Here is a 19783-nt window from a genome sequence, read left to right on the forward strand (position 1 = left end):
AATGGGTCAAGGCATGAAACGGGATTACATTGTGTACTTACTGCAAGCATGTTAGTTTAAAGCATAATGACATTGGCTGTGAATCCAATTGTTCTTGGGATTCTCTGTTTAGGTGGTTACCAGAAAATTAAACTGGACAAGAAGAGACTTCTAACTCTAGCCCTGCAAAAATACACATCTGACTTGTCATGGTCTGAGTTAAACAGCAAGGGATTGCCAGAGGTTAACTGTCTTGCAAAGTAATCAGGCACTATTAAGGGGTGAGACATACAGAGACAGAGAGGTGAATGCATAAAAAAGATAGAAACATGCTTGTAATACAAATAGTTACTGAAAATCACTCCAAATTGTCTCACCTTCACCATCAATGTAATTATTTAAAAATCTCTAACACGTACAGGCTTTACAGTGGGCTGATGTTAATGCTACAAATGCTACTAATGCTTCTGCTTCATCAAGAAAAACCTTCACTGTTACTTCTACAAACATGTATTTTACCTACTATGCATTATAAAGAGTTCGTATATTATCATTATCTTTATATTTATTACATACAGTTTGCCTAAATATGCACTATAAGAACAGAACAGAGTTCCTAAAAACTTGTAGATTCCTAAATTTTATACAAATTGTATTAAGTAGCTATCCCTTTTCCTAATGATCATGACCTACAAAGGTCTGTTACAGCACATAGGGTATTTATAATTGCTTTTGTATTACTGATGTAACAATATTCAAGAAAAATGGTGAGAAAAGGGAGGGTCCTTGCTCCAAGTCTCATGAAGACCCTATACAAAATTAGGCAGGTTATAAAGCATCCTTCATTGCAGTCAGCTGAGACCTAACATGATTTAAGGGAGGTAAAATTTTGATAAAACACAGTTGTTTGATAGAAAATTGTTTCCCAAGGAAATAAATAACAAGGTGTTTATGTCTGCTTAATCAAGGTACCTCTGTTCTTTTGCTCCACAGCCAACTGTTTTTCAAGTGTTTCCCTCAGTTCTCGTTCCCTGAAGAGTTCCATCTTCAGCTCTGTTTTCTCCAGTTGGACCTGTTTCTCTTGAGCTCTGGCATTGTCTATAGCAACCTTTAGTAGACCCTGTTCAGAGATAAAGTTGGATATTTGGAGAATGTTAGAACAGCTGACATAATAACTACTGTTATTTTTCCTTGATAGTGATGTGATATTTTAGAAATAAAAAAAAAACTTGTCACAGGATCAAAGTTACCTATTATCAACAGCAATTTTTAAGTGGAATTAACTTTTGAACAGGTGGACAAAAATTTGCAAAAAGATGGGAGTCAGCTTTTCTTAAAAAATGCAAACTCACCTCTGACTGTGCATATAATTCATGTGAAAAACATACAGAAATATGTTTACTCCTCTTAAGAAAAACTGGCAATCTCACAGTCACATCATACACAGAATTCAATCTCTAGTCCAACTCAAGCCAATGGAAATTAGCTAAAGGAGAAAGGCTCTTTTAAAGTCTTGCCTTCTTGCTCCTCATCCTTGTTAATTACTATTAATTTCAAATATTTACATATATCATTAAGGTTCCACGGACTACAGGTATATTGGGATAGTAAGGAAAGGACAGTCACAAAGCAGGAAGACATCTCTGCTTTAACAAGTCTGTTTCTTGATTTGTAGGATTATTATCTCACAGCAGAAAAACAAAGCACAATAATCTCTAGATTTCTTGACCTGAGATGGTGGATACAAACTCCACCTTTCTTTCTGTTGTTAGCGTATCGGGAAATAAAAATTCAGATTATTCTAAGCTTCCTTTGAGAATTCCAACTTCAAAATTCCTTCTTCCTTTACAAGGAAATCGGATGAGCCTGGCACAGCTAACAGCGTATTATTAATAATATTAACTAGATAGTTAGGGCACTGAGACAGGGCATCAAAATATAAGCAGAAATGTAATTGAAATAAATGAACATGCAAATATCCTTTTCCCTTTCCCAAAAGCCTGGCCATCAGGCTCTTGGGTCTACACCCAAATCTCTCCTACTGAAGCTATCATAATAAAGTAGATAATTAAGCATGGATATTCATATATGAACCTCCATGGATATGAAACTAACTCTCCTATATCCTAGGCAAGACTACTGATAACTTAACCCTAGAGATAATTTGACCCAACAGAGATTTAATTACTGATATAAAGCAAAACAATGCCAACTAAAGAGACAGACTACTACTCCCCAATGGTTTTGCTAGGGAAACATTCAGCTAACAGATATAAGCTTCACACTCAAGACCTGGTTTGAGCACTACAAACATAAAACCATGATGCCCTTCTCCCAAACAAGCTTCCTCACCCCTCAGCCACACTTCCTAAATTGGATTCTGGGTTGCATGTTTTTTCACTTTTTTTTTTAATATCTCCCAAAGAAGAATGAAAAAAAAGAAGCAAGTATAATGATGTTTAAGAAATAGAAAAAATATTTTTGTGTTTTGTGAGTCTCCACATTTATCCCACTAGTCTTCCCAGTGTCAATGATTGGTGTTAAATTTGTGTTCTTCAAACTCCTCTTTTAGTTCTGTTTTCAGAGCCTGTTATTTTCAGTACTCCTCATCCTTCTTCTTAAACCATTGCCTCAAATCTTGTCATGTTCAGAGCTTAATGCTCTGCAGCTCTGTTACACTTCAATCTATTGAAGTCCACAGAAGCTGGAAGAACTCAGCATCTTCTGGCTGCAAGGCCCAGATGGTCAGCAAAATGGTATACACTAAACAGAGCTGAACCATGTTTGGAAATATGGTAACAATGGTAACACAACAAATGTCCTCACAAATATACTAAAGTTTTAGCAGTTTTCTTTTGCTGTTGTAAAATAGCTAAATCACCAAGGTCTTTTGGGTTGAATTTTAAACCTGAATCATTATTAGAGAAATACAAAGAAATCTACCTCTAAAGCTCTAAGTACATATGTAAAGTAAAATACTATTTGAAATATTCGGGAAGTGTTTACAATCTATTTTTCAGAAGTTAATATTAATTTGAATTCTGTTCCTTTTCCATGGCCATGTTCTCCTATGTTTGGTACATTTGAATTACTAAGAAACTGAAGTAGGAGTTGTTTATCAATACCTGCTGCTGGCTTATGCTTAAACTCCAGAGCATTTTAATGTCCTCCTATCCTTCATCCAAACCATAAATAAACCAGATCAAGAGAAATTACATGAAAAGTATTTGTTGATGAAAAGTGTATTGTCTAGTAAGTTTAAAGCTGCAAACACTGTATTCTGAAATTCTTAAAATCTATCTTGTTTAACAATAAAATCAAGCCACTAAAGCAACTGCCATCTTTACTCAAATCAACTACATTAATGTACATGTTTCTTCTTCATCAGGAACAAACAATTAGTAACAAATGAGAGAGATCATTACATCAAGTGCCCTTTTAGATCACCCCAATTAAAACTTTAGTTTAGCTGTATTTTAATTCTAAGATACCAAATTCTAATTTTCTGCTCTGATTGCTCTTGTTGACTTATCTTTGAAAGATGTACTCTCGGTGCAAAGCCTAGAGATTATTTAGCAAGATGCCAATGTTGGCATCACTTAATGTGTTGATTGGTTGTATTATCAGTAGCAGTTTAAAATAAATTACTATTAAACTATTATTGTCCTTGGCTGAGAAAACACAATATTTTGGTGTTCTTTAAATATGAAACAATCATTATGAATAAACATGGAGAATAACACTAGAGTGTAACACTGATGTGTGTAATTTTATATTAAGAATTGCTGCAAAGTATGAAACTGCTAAAAGAATATTACATTTTCTATTGAGTTTCTGCACCACACTTCCTCCCCCAGCCTTTCCTTTTTTTTATACATGCTAACATAGCTAATGGTAATACATTACCTATTGCTGCTGATTATGTCTGAAAAATATTAGCTTTTTGGAGCCAAGATTCACTAGGGACTACTTATAAGCTACACAAAATTAAGTTTCATTTTTAGAAGTTAAATCAGTGCACATCAGTAGGCATCCAATGTGAAAAAAATCTGCACTAGAGCCAAACTGATGCATATAAAAAGTGCTGTTGCTGCCAATGACAGCACTAATGCAAAAATACTGAAAACATTCAATATCTCCCTTTATTCAGTGCAGAAGGGGCTGAAGAAAACTAAAAAAGTACAACATCTGAAAAATCATCCATGCCCCCTGGAACAGGAATAGCAATTTCAGAGTTGCATGAAATTCTATAAATTCTCCCAGTGGATCAGCTGTAGAAGATTATACAAAATGCAGTATGTCCAACTTGTATCTGCTATGGCTAATCCTCCAACCTGATATTAAATCAATATGCTGCCAATGACAATGGGAAATGCAGTGCAACACAGGACATTAACAAAAAGAAAATATTTCTCTTTAGGGAAGGTCAGATGTTATGGAGGCTGGATGATGATAATTGCAGTGAACATGCTCAGGTTCCAGATTTGTTTTTAATACAGTATGGCTCTATCTGGAGCCTGGCTTTAAGCATGGCAGGCCATTCTTCTCGGTGTCTCTCAATTTTTATTTCAATGTAATTTCAAAAATGGACAATTTTTATTTCAATGTAATGTCAAAAATGGACATTTTATTCCCTGGAGATTTATAGATCATTCTGATTTGTTTACTTTACTGTATTTGTTTCAGCATTTTCACTGACAAATCCTTTAGAACTGTCCCAAACACAATGCTGATATATGAGTTTCTTCCCATTCTCTGCTCAGAGAAGACCATCATATAAAGGCAGCCTCATGATCCTACAGAAACTAAAGATACATCAAACCTCAACTCAGTCTTAAAACCAGTAATACTCATCACTATTTTTAAATTATGCAAATAATGTGTTGCCTACTTTGAAAAGGGTGGAGGGGAAGGTGTAAAGAAGCTCCTTCTCGTTCTAGCTGCATCTGCAAGTGTGTGTTCCACCTAACAGAATTTAGTTTGCTACACGTTTGTATGTGACATTAAAATGACCTTGCTAATTAGTTTGACAGTCTGTCTAGAAGATCATATCCTGTTTCCAACAACTGCCCACACTGAGTGAAAAAGGGAAACTAGAAGATCAGGGCATGCACATTAGGAAGTTTTCCTATTCAAAACTCCTGGCTTCCAGAGGGTTGCAGTTCAGGGGCTTCTTTCTGCAGTATTAGCTGGTCACGGTGAAAACACTTTCAAATAACAGTGCTTCTCTTTTAGTAAAGAAAATATATATAATTTGTATGCTGTCATCATTAAAAGCATCTAGTGAAAGGCTCTCAAATAAAATATATATATATATATATACATACAATTCTAGTTAACTTCACATGTTAATTTTTGAATATCTGCTATTTATAACTGACTAGTGACTAAGTACTGTGAACAAGACAACGCAGTTAAAATATCTCTAGAGATGACTCCTGAAAGACAACTTTTTTAATATCTCAGATTGCATACTTTATCACAGATAAAGGCATATTAAACAAGTATAAATGATATTTTCCATTAATACATTCTGTGAAAAATAAAACAATTCTCTTGAATTTCAGCAAAAGAGAGATAAAATAACATGAAGTAAAACTGTGATTTCTTTACTTTATCCACTGTTTGCAGTATTTTTCCCTTAGTACTTAGTGATAGACAGAAACAGTGCAGGAGACTCACAGCAATAAAGCTAGTAGTTTTCTTTGTTTACAGAGGGGAATTCAATTTGCAACCATGCACTGCTTTTATTAATATCAATGGGAAACTTGTAAATTATTTTAGGTATATCTTTAAAAATATTTAGCAATAAAAATGTGTCAATACAATACAGTCTTGACAGAAAAATACAGCTATCATGGTGCAACTATATCATCCCTTTGATATAATGGAAATTCAGCTCAGGGAGAGCAGAGATTCAGACTCTAAAAGCTTGAAAGAACATTACTATTACCCAAGAATATTGTAGCATCATGAAAGGCCGTGGCTGTAACATACTTTGGCATAATCAGGCCATGACTCAAAAAGGTAAACTTATGTGAGGGGTATGGAGACATCTTTAGCCTTCTCACTAGCATATACACAGCCTTTTGCTGTGACTCACTTTCCCCACTCTTCATCCTCCCTGCAACTGTGTTTAGATTTCCAGAATTTAATCCAGAAGAAATCTACAAATATTTTTTGTGAAAAAACAGACATATCACTTGATTTAAATTCTCTGGGAAAATTTATTTTCTCTTCCTTTTAGATGTGCAGATATAAATCCAAATTAGAAAATATATTCCCAATCCTATTCCTTTTTTAATCTGTGTATTTGTTTAATTATATTTTTTAGAGTTTATTATTTGTATGTCAGCAGTCCCCAGCAAGGAGAACACTGGTTATTCATGTATTGTATATTGTTATTATCTCCCCTGTAAATTTACAAATTAAACATTGTATTTTGCTTAAAGAAATATTTATGGAGAAGTAAAAATAACCCCATATATATGGTATACAGAAAGACATACTGGTGACAGAAACAAATAGACTAGTTTAATATTTGCCTAAAATTATGAATTCATGACCAGGGCTATCCATTTTATTTTAGTAAGGATGGAAGAAAGAGACTCACTTTTGCTCAGAGGTCACTTCTAAAAAATGACTCAGATTACTAAAACAGAATTACAGTTAGGCAACAAGTTCAGCTGATCTCATCAGCATCTGCAGGACTTCAAGCACATTTGTTTTCAAACAACAAAATGTTTAAAAATTTTGTTTGCATACCTAAAAAGCACTGCTCCAATGTCAAGATTTAGGATCCTTTTTACCCTGTCAAAGGTCAAAATTAGAGCTCCTAGTGCACATATGACACCCTAATCCTGTTTTTAGTCTGCATTATTCTGATCCTCCAGATCCTGCATCACAGAAGGGGATCATGGCAGAGACATCCACTGCCAAGTCCATGCACATTGGTGCAGCCAGAAGCTCCTTGCCTGGATATTCCTGTGATGATCACATCCCTAAAATGTAGGCTACCTCCAGTGCCATATGTGGTATGCTGGGGGTGCTCCCCAGAGCCATGACCCAACAAAAAATGTAGACGAGCATTTCACAAGCAGACATATACCCTTTCAGTGAAAGGACACAGGCCTATTTTCAGCATGAATGACCCAGATGAAAAAAGAGCAGTGTTTACCAAATCCCCTCATGAAGCCATTGGCAATCTGTTTGAGGAAGTTAGACCTGCTCCACTGCTGCAACAAGAGAACAGTGAGGGATCAACCTGCTCCACCTCCCCATGGAAAACACATCTCCCTGACAGGGATGCAAAACACATCAGATCCAAAGGACAGTAAGGAGCCATTGACTCAGTGAAAAGAGTCCTTTTAATTCAGGTAATAAATGCATGATGGGTTTCAGGTATGGTTTATGAATTTCCTTGCAAAGTCACAAATTACAGTGCAATCAGGGACCATGGTACAGAATTGCCTCTTTTCACAGATGCCATCAACAAATTTGAACTTGTAATCAAATACCTAAAGCTCTTTTCTGGAAATGCTAGCATCACAGTATCTAACTCATTTGTGAGCATGGGGTAATCCCCTCTCATTGCAATAGCAATGAAATACCAATATGGAAACCATTTTAAATGGCATTGATTAAAAAAATGCCACTATTATCCATATGATATTGTAATATACTCTACTGCTGTAAAAGTAAACTTTTACTACATAGATGGGAAAACCAACTAATTTTGTTTATTTTTTTTAATTTATGAAGTGGATTTCTAATGTTGTCCTGATAAAAAACCTGAAGCAGGGGAGAGGGAAGGAGATGCCTTTCATATACTGTTATGAAAGGATTTCTAGAAATCTGTCAAAAACATGTATTGTGATGTGGGGACATACTGAAAAAATCCAGAAGGACTTATGTCACACCACTTTCCACTAATAGATGATTTGTCATGATATGGAATCTCAAGGTATGGAGCAGGATGTTCAAAAGCGCTACAAGAGAAGGCATAAAAATGTTTCTGGTTTGTTTATGATGTTGTCTTTTATTTTAGCTTTTCATTTCAGGTAAGATTTGAGTATTAAAAAAAAAAAAGTAATGACTGAATTTCACATTCACATTTTCTGTGAAACAAAACTGAATGCATTCTTGGCAAATTAATCTTGGTCATTTATCTTGAAGTAGTGTAGCACCCTCATATTCAATCACGAGATTAGCTAACCTGTTGATGCTGAATGCTTTGCTCATTAGGTTGCTGTCTAGAGACATTGAGTGCAAACATTTGTCAAAATAATTACTAAGAACTTTTCTTTACATGTATGCACAGCTAAAAATTTACTAACTGTATTTCTGCTTTAAGAAAAAAAATACAATCTTTACAGATTGCAGCAGATATGTTACAAGAATGCTTCTATCAAGTTATCTTGGTTCATGGTTTAAATATTTAAGATGCTAAGTCTCAGAATTGCAAAGAGTAATCATAAATATGCTTTTTCAGACCAGGCAGAGATAGTAATATTTACTTCTTAAATAGCAGTACTTTTCCATTATTAGACGTCAAAACACAACTAATTAATGGCTCATATACTTTTTATAAAACAATTCTGAAGTGCCATAAACTTTGATGAGATTGCTTCAGACAGTTAAGTGAGCAGGATTTGGCCCTGCTCTGTCATATCCTTTGCTGGATAGAATACAATTGATTTTATGTGTTTGCAGGCATGAGCAGAAAATATATGGTGACAAATTGGAAGTTGGTAGCTGCCCAGACAAGGCTTCTCTAGAATATGCAATATGGCTCTATTATTTCTGGCACTATCATTTTGCTTCTGCATGCCATATACAACCATATTGTTGCAAAATTGCGTATGGGGAACACAAGGTAACAGAATTTGTTGATGAAAAAAATTTCTTAATTCTAATAGGAAACACTAACAATTTGGCTTCAAGCTATACATAGTGTATACTATAAATAATATTTGAACACGGCTTTACTGTACACACAGCAGACATTGTGACTACCAAACAGGAAATCTGTATAAAATTTGGTAATACCCTTTGAAGTCTATTCTTTGAAGACAGTACTCTAAGTGAAATGAGCTAATTTATAAGTGCTTTTGTAAATGCTTTTATGGGAGACACATTTCAAATAGCTTTAAATATCATTTCCACCATGCCACTCTAGCGATTTGAAATAACTATTTATTAAAGAACTCTTTCTCTATTTAGTAAATGAGATAAAGTTAAACAGTAAGATACATTTCATTAGCCTGTAATAAAAAGAGCATTGAAGACAAATGTTGTTAAACACACCAATGTAATTCACATTGAATTTTCTGCTGTGGTTTAATATACAATCTGTATTTTTATGTACTGTATCTGACAGCTTCTAAATTCATTTGTTTGCTGTGGTTCCTTTAAAACATAAATTACAGGCAAGTTTCAGTAAATTAGTTGATCCAAATAATCTTATGAACTGATTAAGCTAGAATGGTATTATTAATTTAGACAAAACTGGCTCCTCTCCATCCCTTTAAGCCGATCTACAGAAAGGCCTACCTGGATGTTAGTCAGAAGGGTCTCTATGGACGACAATCCATCAGGGAATAGAAAAGGAGATGGAAAACCCGGAGGTAGTGGTTGCCCATGCCCAGTTAGAGAAAGTTTGTCAAGGCTGTCTCTTGCGGTTGGTGTGGAGAGCGGGGTCTCATCTGTATGTGATTGAAACAAAAATATAGAACAAGTTACGCTTGTCTGTTTTTATTAGACCTCAGTAATGGCTTCCCTAGTGGTTTCCAGAACATTTATTGCAAATTGGTTCCTGCTATCAGGAGAAAATGCTTTCTGCTGAATTTTCTTTAATGAAAAAGCTGTGGAGATACAACAAGATAACATTAATGAGTAACTTTATAAGCCTTTTAAATGCAGTCTCTAATGAGACTGAGTTTACAGTGCCATAGAATCTTTTTAAAACAAATATTATCTCGCATATACTTGTGATAATATATTCAGGCTGACTTTATGGGCACCTTCCCAATTATCTCATTTTAGTTTGTGTTCTATTTGGATTGACAATAGAATATTTTCTAGCATGACATATATTTTGTATATGAGAAGTATTTGAATACGAGGCTTCCCATACAATTAACCCTTCCCTCTCTTAATGGTTTCACTTACAGCTCAGATGATTTTGCAACACCAAGAAAAGCTCCTCAATACATTTTTCATCAAGAAAATACACCTGACTGCCACAATTAAAACATGCTCTAAACAGTACATGAAATTAACAGCACGGTAACAATCACTGGCCCAATTTTTTTTAAGCATGGACATCTTCTAACAATTAGTGCTGAACTCCTTAGTAGGATCTTTGTAAAAATCAGATCTGATCGCTTCTGACACCACAACGGGAAAAACTTGTTCAGCTTGAAGACTTCTAAGATTAAAGTTTCACAGATAATCTGTGAACAGATTAAGAAGTGGGAAAAAAAATACCAACACCCCCCCCCCCCAGTTAATAGAAACTTCAATAACCTCATTTGTGGGTTTTTTCTTTTTTTTTCTTTTTTTTCTTTTTTACTTTCTGGAATATTTTTAGCCTACTGTTGATATGATATAGAAATTTAGGTCAATTTCTTTGCACCAGATGTTAATCTGAATTCTTCAAAAGGAAAACTATCTATACATATATATATATAGATACATGTATCTATACATACTCTTCTTACCAAGGGCTCAGTCATTAACTGACACATATTGATGTATCTCAGTACAATGTAAGGACATCAGAATGTACCCCAGGTTTCATGCAGATTCTGCACAGCTGTATGACTACAAAGGAGTTTGTCAGACTCACTTCCTTCCGTTTTGGCTTTGACCATTGTAAGTTATGTACCTTTTGGGGTAGTCAAATTTCTCTTTATTTATTAATTATAGTTTCAACAAGGTTTTACTTCTTTATTTACTTTATCAGGTACATTAAAATTGTATCTGAAAGTTGATCCTAGTTGCCTAAAAAGAGCTCTCTCTTGAACAGAATGCAGTATTTTCTGAAATGGACATAGTCTAGGACCATGAAAATTGAAATCTGCAGTAACAAAAGGTTAGAGTGTTGATGACCACAGGATGGGACATTTATAACTCAAAGTCCCAGTTCATTCCAACAGTCCCCATCACCATTCCTACAGATGGAAGCAACCTCTATTAACCACACTCAGGTGCAGATTTCTGGTCCCATCTCCTCCCCAGCTCTGTCATGCTGGCCAGTACTTACAGTGCTAAAGGAATAGCTTTTCCTACCATGTCCTTCCACAGAACTATCCAAACAGGCATTTGGACATCTGCTGCTGGGTTGGTACCACTCAGGTCTTTTATAGCCAGTGGAAAGAAGCAGATGCCACTTCGAGGTCCATCTGTGAACTCTCACAGGCATCAACTGCAGGAAAAGGCAAATCTTCCTCTAGAAGATTTCTGTCTGTTGACAGTAAGAGAAACCTAGGATGACCACTCAGATGGAAAGATCTGCTCTTGGGGAGATCCTATACTGGGCTGCTCTTCCTACTTCCCTGTGGCTCAGGCTGAGGACAGAGAACACAAGGAGTAAGACTGTTCCTCATGCCCTGTTTGTCACAATTCATGCCACAATTACTGCTTTTTCATTAAGTCATCATTCAAAAGCTTTCCAATTTGAAGTTACTGAAAGGAATTAATGTTGACCAAGGAAAGCTTCAGACCTTTCAGAGTCATAAAGGATTTTTTCAGTTATATTTAAATTTTCCAGTCATGTTACAGAGTGCTGAGAAAAAACTGGCTCTAGATCTCTGAACCATTTCCTATCTACCTGAGATTCAAAGCAGGCTCTGAAAAACATACTATGTGGATGTATCCTCTGTACTCATGCTACCCCCAAAGCAGCATGAACAGCTCTGTAGTAATTTTGTAGTAACGTACTAAAATTTGGCCCTAAATATGACAATTTTAAAATATTATAGAAATGTTCGCCACATCATTAGAAAAAATGAATTATATATTCCTGGTATTGAAAACTAGCTTAGCTCAACTTCTCCATTCCTATTCTAGTGTGACGAATCATTAGCAAATGGTTTCTTCCAAACTGCTGCCAGAATTGTTATGCTTTCATTAATAAAAGTAATAAGCCAAAACTTAAACAAAACTAGTTAGACAATATATTTATAAACAGTCCATAATATTATTTTATAGTTGCAAACTTTTTTCCTCTAGTGAAAATATGGCTTCCCCAAATGATTTTTACCCAAAATTAAGAAACCAAAAAAGAAAAAAAAAAAAAAGAAAAAAAAAGCCTCTTCCATGTTACATCCTTAAGGTTTTTTTTGGGTAGAGATTTCTTTGTATCAGTAGTTGCAGTGAAGGTGATATAGCAGGAAAGAGTCGAATCACTAGTATGCACGGTGAAGTTGATTCATATAAATGAGAAAGGAAACTGAAAAGACATCATTTTCCTCTAGGTTTGCCAGGAAAATGGATCAATGACCTGCTTTCTAAGACTACTTGGAATCTTACTGATATTTTAGGTCTCAAATTGTCAAAATATTTTAAGATATATTAGATAAAACTGACCCACTTAAAAATTCCGTAAGCCTTAATTAACTCAAAAACTGCTCTTCCATGCAATGGCTGAGATACAGAGAGCTCCTAACACAGACCTTGTAATATAATTTAAGCAAGAGATCAATTTTTTTACTGTATTACTACTTTACAATTTATTTAATGTTATGCTTGGTGTACTCTGTGCATGCTCAACACATGAAACTTGCAAAGATTTTTTAACAATGTGTGGCATGGTTTTGCAATAGGCAAAGAAACCCAAAAAGTAGTAGAATGATATGAATTCAAAGTAACATCCAAACCATTATGTTATAATAGATAACAGAAACAAATTTACACCGAAGGGTTGGACTAGAGAGATGAACTTACTCTGAACTTGTTTTAATGAAATATCAACTCAGAAAAAAAAGTCAGACTAATGTGACTTTGTTTTCTTGATGTCCCATGTGAAATAAACTTTGAGTGTGAGTATGTTTGAAACAGAGAAAATGTACATATTATACACAGGAAGCATGGATATTTGTGGATGTGAGATAAGCGATGATTGAAGGAATCTTAAAAAAAATGCATTTTTAAGAAAAACCACACTGTAAACACAGCCAATTAAAACATAACCACATATCTTAGTAGCAAAATAATATGACCTCTTGTTTTTAAAAAAATTTAAAATACTTAATTCCTGCAAAAGTCCTCTTCTCTCTAAGGGATGAGATATCTTTTGTTTCCAAATATTCATTAGCATAACATCTTTTAAAGTGCCGCAAAGGAACTACTAATGCTCCTCTTACACTACTAGCAGAGCAATGCTGCAAAATGATGGGCCCTTGCTGGGAAACAGAGATTTGGTATTTTCAGTCTAAACACTTCAAAGGAAGCGTTAGAAGAGAAGTCAGGGCAAAAGGGGAAATAGGGTCAATCTACAACTCTATTGTCAAAGTGGGGAGCACAACAATGAAAAGAAAGGGGGAAAAAAAGAAAGAACAAGGCAGAACAAAGAAGTGTCCAGGCCTGCCTTGGTTTGTGCTGGGAACTGAGATGTTATAAATTAACAAATAAACAAGGATAGGACAAGCTGTTACCCAAGCCTCTACAGTATCCAGGCAGAGATGAATATGTGTCTTGACATATGAACTAAATCACCATAACAGGCAAGTCTGAATGAGACACGTATCTTTAAAATATTTGTAAATGCTACAACCACTCCATCCATTGTTCCTCAATTTCCAAAATTCACCTGGTTTTGTTCAAACCAGATTTTATCTGTAAACAGCAGCTGGTTTGGGCCAAATAGAACAAACATATTTCACTGTATTTGGTTTGTTGCCATTCTGTTTTTAGTCTTTCACCAGATAACGTGGAAACAGACATCCTGGAAGCTGTGACAGCTATTTAAACAATAATAGATGAATAGAGGTAGCCATTCTCTTGTCTTTGTTCTTAAAAGCAAGTAGGATAAGTTCAAACTAGTCACCAATCAAACTGGAAAATATTGATATTGCCAGGATTTGAAAGCAAGCAGTAATAGCTGGCTGAAAAAAAAATACTATACAGATTACTGCCATTCTGTAATCATGTCATGCTTTTTTTGCAATGCATCTTGAGGCTTTCTGTTCTCTGCAAAATATTCCACGTGTATTTTTCCTAACACAGGCTCACTCTTACCATTTGAATGATGAAAGAGGATTCTGATTCCACTTTTTATTACCGTAAATCTGGTGCATACATTTTTCTACATTGTAGAAACAATCTATTCCATTTGGCTTAGTATTATTTTGGTTTACGTTGTCAAACACTCTTTAGGACAAAGCTTTATATTTCACTCTTCATCGCTGTTAGATGTTTCAAGTGTGAGAAACTTTTCTGTTTTAATAGATCTGTAATTCTTTATTTATATTAATGCAAAAGAACAAGGGGTCCCATAATCTCAATTGAAATATTTAATAGTTTCAGGCAGATAAAAAACAAAGAAAGAAATGAACAAATAAATAAAATCCTCTGGACCAGTTTCCATACAATTTGGCTGCTTTACAGATTTGGTCATTCAAGATTAACCCCACATGTAACTGGGGCCAATGCAAGATGACTGTGAAGGATGTTACCAACTATAAAAGGAATGTACTGAAACTCTTATGAAACTCTCATAAATATATCAGAACAGTTATATGTATATAAATTTTATAAGAGTTACACACACACACACACACACACACATATATATATATATATATATATATATATCCTTTTATTTTTTCTTTTTTAATCTACAATTTATGTACTTCTTTTTATACAAACAACAGTTCTCCAGGACACCAAAATACTCTGAAATTATACCATTTGCAACTGTGGCAGCTGGAAATTAGGAAGGAATATCAAATATTCAAATAGACTGACAGACTGGTTAATGCTTCTGTAACACTTCAAAGAGGCTGGTGCTCTCACAGTTAATAATGCCATTGCAAATGCTGTCCATTGAGTTCTGCTTCTTGTATTGGTACGTTTGCTTAAAGACTTTGAGAGTAGAAGATCTCTAATAATGAAATATGACTAAAAATTAAAAACCTACATGGAAAGGATCACAGTTATTAAGTTTCTTGAATATCTACGTTACACAAATTGGCTTTGCACCTGACACAGTTGCATATATTTGTGCAAGTAGGCCTTACAAAACCCATCCATCTTTGTACCAAGTCTACCTTTGTGGCCCATTTTCCCAAGTGGTATGGCTTCCAAATATGTGCACCTTCCCTTGATGTAAAGAACTACACAGGAATAAAAGGACATAAGAACTTCATTTTATGTGTCCGCTTTGGAGGTAGGTTCAGGTTTGCAGGACTTTCCTGCCAACAGTAAGACTCATATTTCCCGACAATTCTCTGAGATTTTAACCACTGAAAAGTTAATGTACTAACTGGATGCTTTTTCCTTTGTGGAAAAAAAATCAATTAATAAATTTCCAGTATTTCTTTAATCCTTCTAAAGAACATGCAGATTTAGAGATTATCTCTGCACATCATTCTTCACTACTGCACAGGATCATTGAGAATACTGCAGTTGGAGTTGCCTCCATAATGGCAAATTAGAGGCAGATGGAGAATCAGTTGAACAAAACTTTTAGGATCAGTCTGTCTCCAAGGTTTAGTGGTACCCCTTCTATGCTGAAGCCTTATAAGCCAACTTACCTATAAGCATAGAGGGGAAAAAAAAGGAATATATTGCTGGCTGGAATAAGGACATGGAGGGTTGGAAACAGAGAGAACTTGACAAAAGGCAGGGAGTAATCAAGAAAAGAGGAAAGAGAAAGTTGAGATTATAGGGAAGGACACTCATGGTGGCCAAACACTTTGGAAAGGAATAATAGGAGTGCGATTATGAGGTGAAGGAGGAGAGAAGAAAGACTGCCCAGGAGAAATTTATATTGACTCAACAAGAAATAAACAAAACAGCTAAACTGTTGTTTTTCACATACAACAGATTTTACACAAATAATTCTTGTGGTATTTCACGAATTTTAGTTGAATGTAAGTGACATTTACAGCTGTCAAAGCAAATATATAAAACACATTCTCTAAAGATTGCATATTTTAATTTGTTAAAGAATTATGGCTACAGCATCACTAAAAATGAATGGAAAGAGCTGGCATATATATTCAAAAAGCAAAAATGTAATTAGTGGTGATGTTCCAGCTGTGAGGATTTCTTCAGGCTTTTTGGACTAGATCAAGTTGAGTTTATTCTGCATTTTACATGTCCCTAGGAGGGCCTCAGAGTCAATCAGCACAACTTATCTAATTTTCTCTTTCAAAAAAAGGATTATTTTAATAACCTTTATCTTATTTTGCAGCCTATTACTGGTTAGGGCTGGGTCAAGCAGTATTGGCTTATTTATTTATTCTAAGGATTTCACAATATTCTAGAATAAATTATCATTCCTATTTTTAAACAAACATATTTTACCATAGAATGGAATGTTAAAATGCCAATGGTATTTCTGTTCTGTGTACTTTGGCATCATAACACATAACAGGCAAAACAAAATTGCATGGTTTCTCTGTCCCCATAATAAAAAGTATCCTGTTTACTCACAGATTTTTTTTCCCACAATTTTTAAATGATTGATCACAAAAAAAGAAGGAATGGGATAGTCAGGGATGATTCTGTATATACTATAAAACACATATAGCTTCAACACCTGACAGTAACAATCATTAACTCTGAAGAAATTAAGAATTTAACTCTAAATTCCTAAAGATGAAATTATTGTTAAAAGATGAAATGATTGTTAAAAAGCTATTGTAAATATTTTTATTACATTTTCACAATATATTAGTATAAAAAGAAGGCATTTTGTAATTTTATGACCTGCAGTTTTTAATTGTAACAACTATGCCCATTATTTCTTTTTTAAAGATCCTTATACGATAATGGCAAGAATCGGATGCAGGGTATGGCCATCTGTGCTTTGGGTGCTGTAAAAATATAAATGTATTTTACTGGTTTATGTCAAACATCCCAATTAGTACTCTGCTAACTCCACTCCACCAGCCAGGCAGCAGAGTGCTAAAAAGAATGTTTCTCGGCTTTGTAGCAATTCTATGAGAACTGCTTAGATGCATATATGCACGCAGAGGGCTCTGCAAATGTGTTTCCCTACAGGTTCACAAGAGTCCTTCTCAGCTTCTCCAAAGTTGCATTGAGGGGTGACCATGAACATCTATGCAGTGAAAGGATATTTGGTTAGGAAATCAAACCCCAATGTTGACAAAACCAGCTATTTAATCTCTTTATTGTGCTGGCTCAGAAGCTGGCTCCCTGATCATATATCCAGCTTTCCTAATATATGCTGAATCAAATGATCAAGCCAAGTATTTTCAGTCTAAGCTAAATTCCTGATTAACATCAAACTTCAAATTAGGGACTGGACTTTAGGGCTGCATAATGAATGTATTGTAAACTAAACCTCACATTTTCAAAATTATGGACATAAATATGCACATCTCAACTGATAAAAGCAATACACAAGGCAATGCATCCACAGTATGCATACTTATTTTTGTGCTGCCCATTCCTCCCTGTAACTGCCTCCATATGGCTACTGCAAAATGCAGAAAAGAACATTATAGACAATATAACAATTGCATTTTGCTAGATTTTATTGGATCATTTCAAGGGCCACATGATTTGTATTAATAATCCTCTGGACATGTTTCATGAAAGTTAAAAAGCATCTATTATTTGGGGATTTAAGGTGATTTAAAAATAAGGAATATCAACAATATTAGCATTTTTTTCATTGTCATCTAAAATAACAGCACTCCTCTTTTGTAAGTGTAACAGTAGTAAGAAGGGAGTTTTTGATAAGAGCACAGCTGGTAACTTGTAATTCTCTGAAGATGAAGGGTTTATGTTAATACCTGGAACTGCATTGTATTCACACTACTTTTCTTGGTCTATGTTCAGTTAATATTTCTAATATTCATTCTCTTCAGGAAAAAAACAAAAAAGCCAGTGTTTTCAAGCAGTCCATATCTAGCCATGTTGCAATTACGGGGGCCTGAGTATTAATGCTCCTGCTACCTTGTCACATGGCACATGTTCTTGGTAATCTGCTGACAGCATGAATCAGATGCCCAAAAAGAAAATGAATATATGGTAATGTGTCTGAGCAACACTCGTCAGCTGTCATTCATTCAGCAACTCATAACCTGTCCCATACCCTCATCCCCAGAGTGCTGGCAAGCAGATGAGGTTGACCAAGCATGCTTGGCATCTGGTGTAAAGTGGCAGCACAGAAGTCAGCAGTACTGCATTTCACAAATAAATATGTCGGAGAAGTTCAACAGAGAAGGCAAAATAGGTTTAAACACTTCTCATTTATGGCAACTTATACTGCTCATCTGTCCCAGCAGAAAAATGTTTATCTGGTCAGAACATGTAAAACTGGATATATTGATTAATATAACTTCTTTGTTTAAGTGAATATTCATACAGAATACTGTCATGTTTCTTTTTATGAAAATGAGAAAATTTCATATTTTGATAAATACATAAAATGTCCAGGGACACTGCTTTTTGCAGAAAAAAAAACCAAACCAAAACAAAATATATAAAAAACAAATATACTCATATTCTCTTCATTTTCCTGCAAGATCATATTAACTGCCTGTGATTTTAGTAACATCTTTAACAAAAGGTATACTAGCAATTACCTCTAATATTCAGACTTATAACACAAGGACCAGTGAATATGATGACCAGCCTAAAATGCACAACAAACAAGACAGAAACATGTTAAGGAAAGCTGTTCCTGAGATTTTGCCTTGCCAAAATTCCTGCCCTGGATGTATAAGTGCCAAAGATGCCACTAAAATAAAATAATCAGGAACCAAATCAGATGGACTCAGCTGACACAGCTCTATGGGGCTACTGGGCAATAGGTTCAGGAATTTGTGAACATACAGTGAAAAGCTTCAAATGCTTTGGAAATGCAGGGGAAGGAGCTATGCTTTGAAAACAAAGTATTGAAGGGATCGTGCTGGTCCAGGCCTGCAGTGAGCCTTCTGAGAGGTTAAGGGAACAGGTGTTCTAGCATCAGTAGTTCAGTAGAGTGTCCAATCTTTGCCTGAGCACACAAACGGCAACACACACTTTTTACAGAAATATGTGATCTAGTAACTCCAGGTCTTAACTCTCTTCACACCTAATACACCAAGTGTTACTGAAAACAAAAGGATGTGAAGCATCCTGTTTTGACAAACCCTCACCAGGAAGGGTACAAAAGGAGTGGGCTGTCTCAATATCATGAAGCAGAGGCTTCCTTTTTGCAGCTGAAACACCAACATTTGCATAAAATAGTATATTTAACTCACTTTTTCCAAATTACTACACAATATTTTTTGTAGCAGATATAATAAACACCCTTAATGCTTCTATCTATGGAATGGTTCCAGTACTCAAATGCAAATGTTGTAGACAATAATCGATGTACACAGTTTGGATTATATGGTTATGATATCCTAATAGAAATTTGGCTGTCTGCCTATGGGAGTTCAATATGAGCTTCATAGTTTACAGCATCAGAAACAATCCTTTACAATATTATAGCCACATTTCTCAAACCATTGGCTATACATTATATCCTAATATCTGATTTTCACAGAAATCCATAATAATAAACAAACAAAACTCCAAAGCCGCAGAGTGCTCAGAAACAAAATTCAGAATGAAA

The 19783-nt window shown here is 35.0% G+C and overlaps 1 protein-coding gene across 5 annotated transcripts in view; it reads right to left on the reverse strand.

The window, feature by feature from the left end:
- The window catches only part of DACH1 (dachshund family transcription factor 1), a 352684-nt gene that overhangs the window by 40158 nt on the left and 292743 nt on the right, over positions 1-19783 (reverse strand). For all 5 annotated transcript variants that reach the window (XM_066545065.1, XM_066545064.1, XM_066545063.1 and 2 more), the window contains 2 exons: positions 9532-9683; positions 952-1099 (listed from right to left, as the gene is read on the reverse strand). In XM_066545065.1, the coding sequence (XP_066401162.1) occupies positions 952-1099; positions 9532-9683 (300 nt within the window). The remainder of the gene's footprint in view (positions 1-951; positions 1100-9531; positions 9684-19783) is intronic.

Source organism: Molothrus aeneus, chromosome 2 (genome assembly GCF_037042795.1).
Source record: "Molothrus aeneus isolate 106 chromosome 2, BPBGC_Maene_1.0, whole genome shotgun sequence".
Classification (NCBI taxonomy): domain Eukaryota; kingdom Metazoa; phylum Chordata; class Aves; order Passeriformes; family Icteridae; genus Molothrus; species Molothrus aeneus.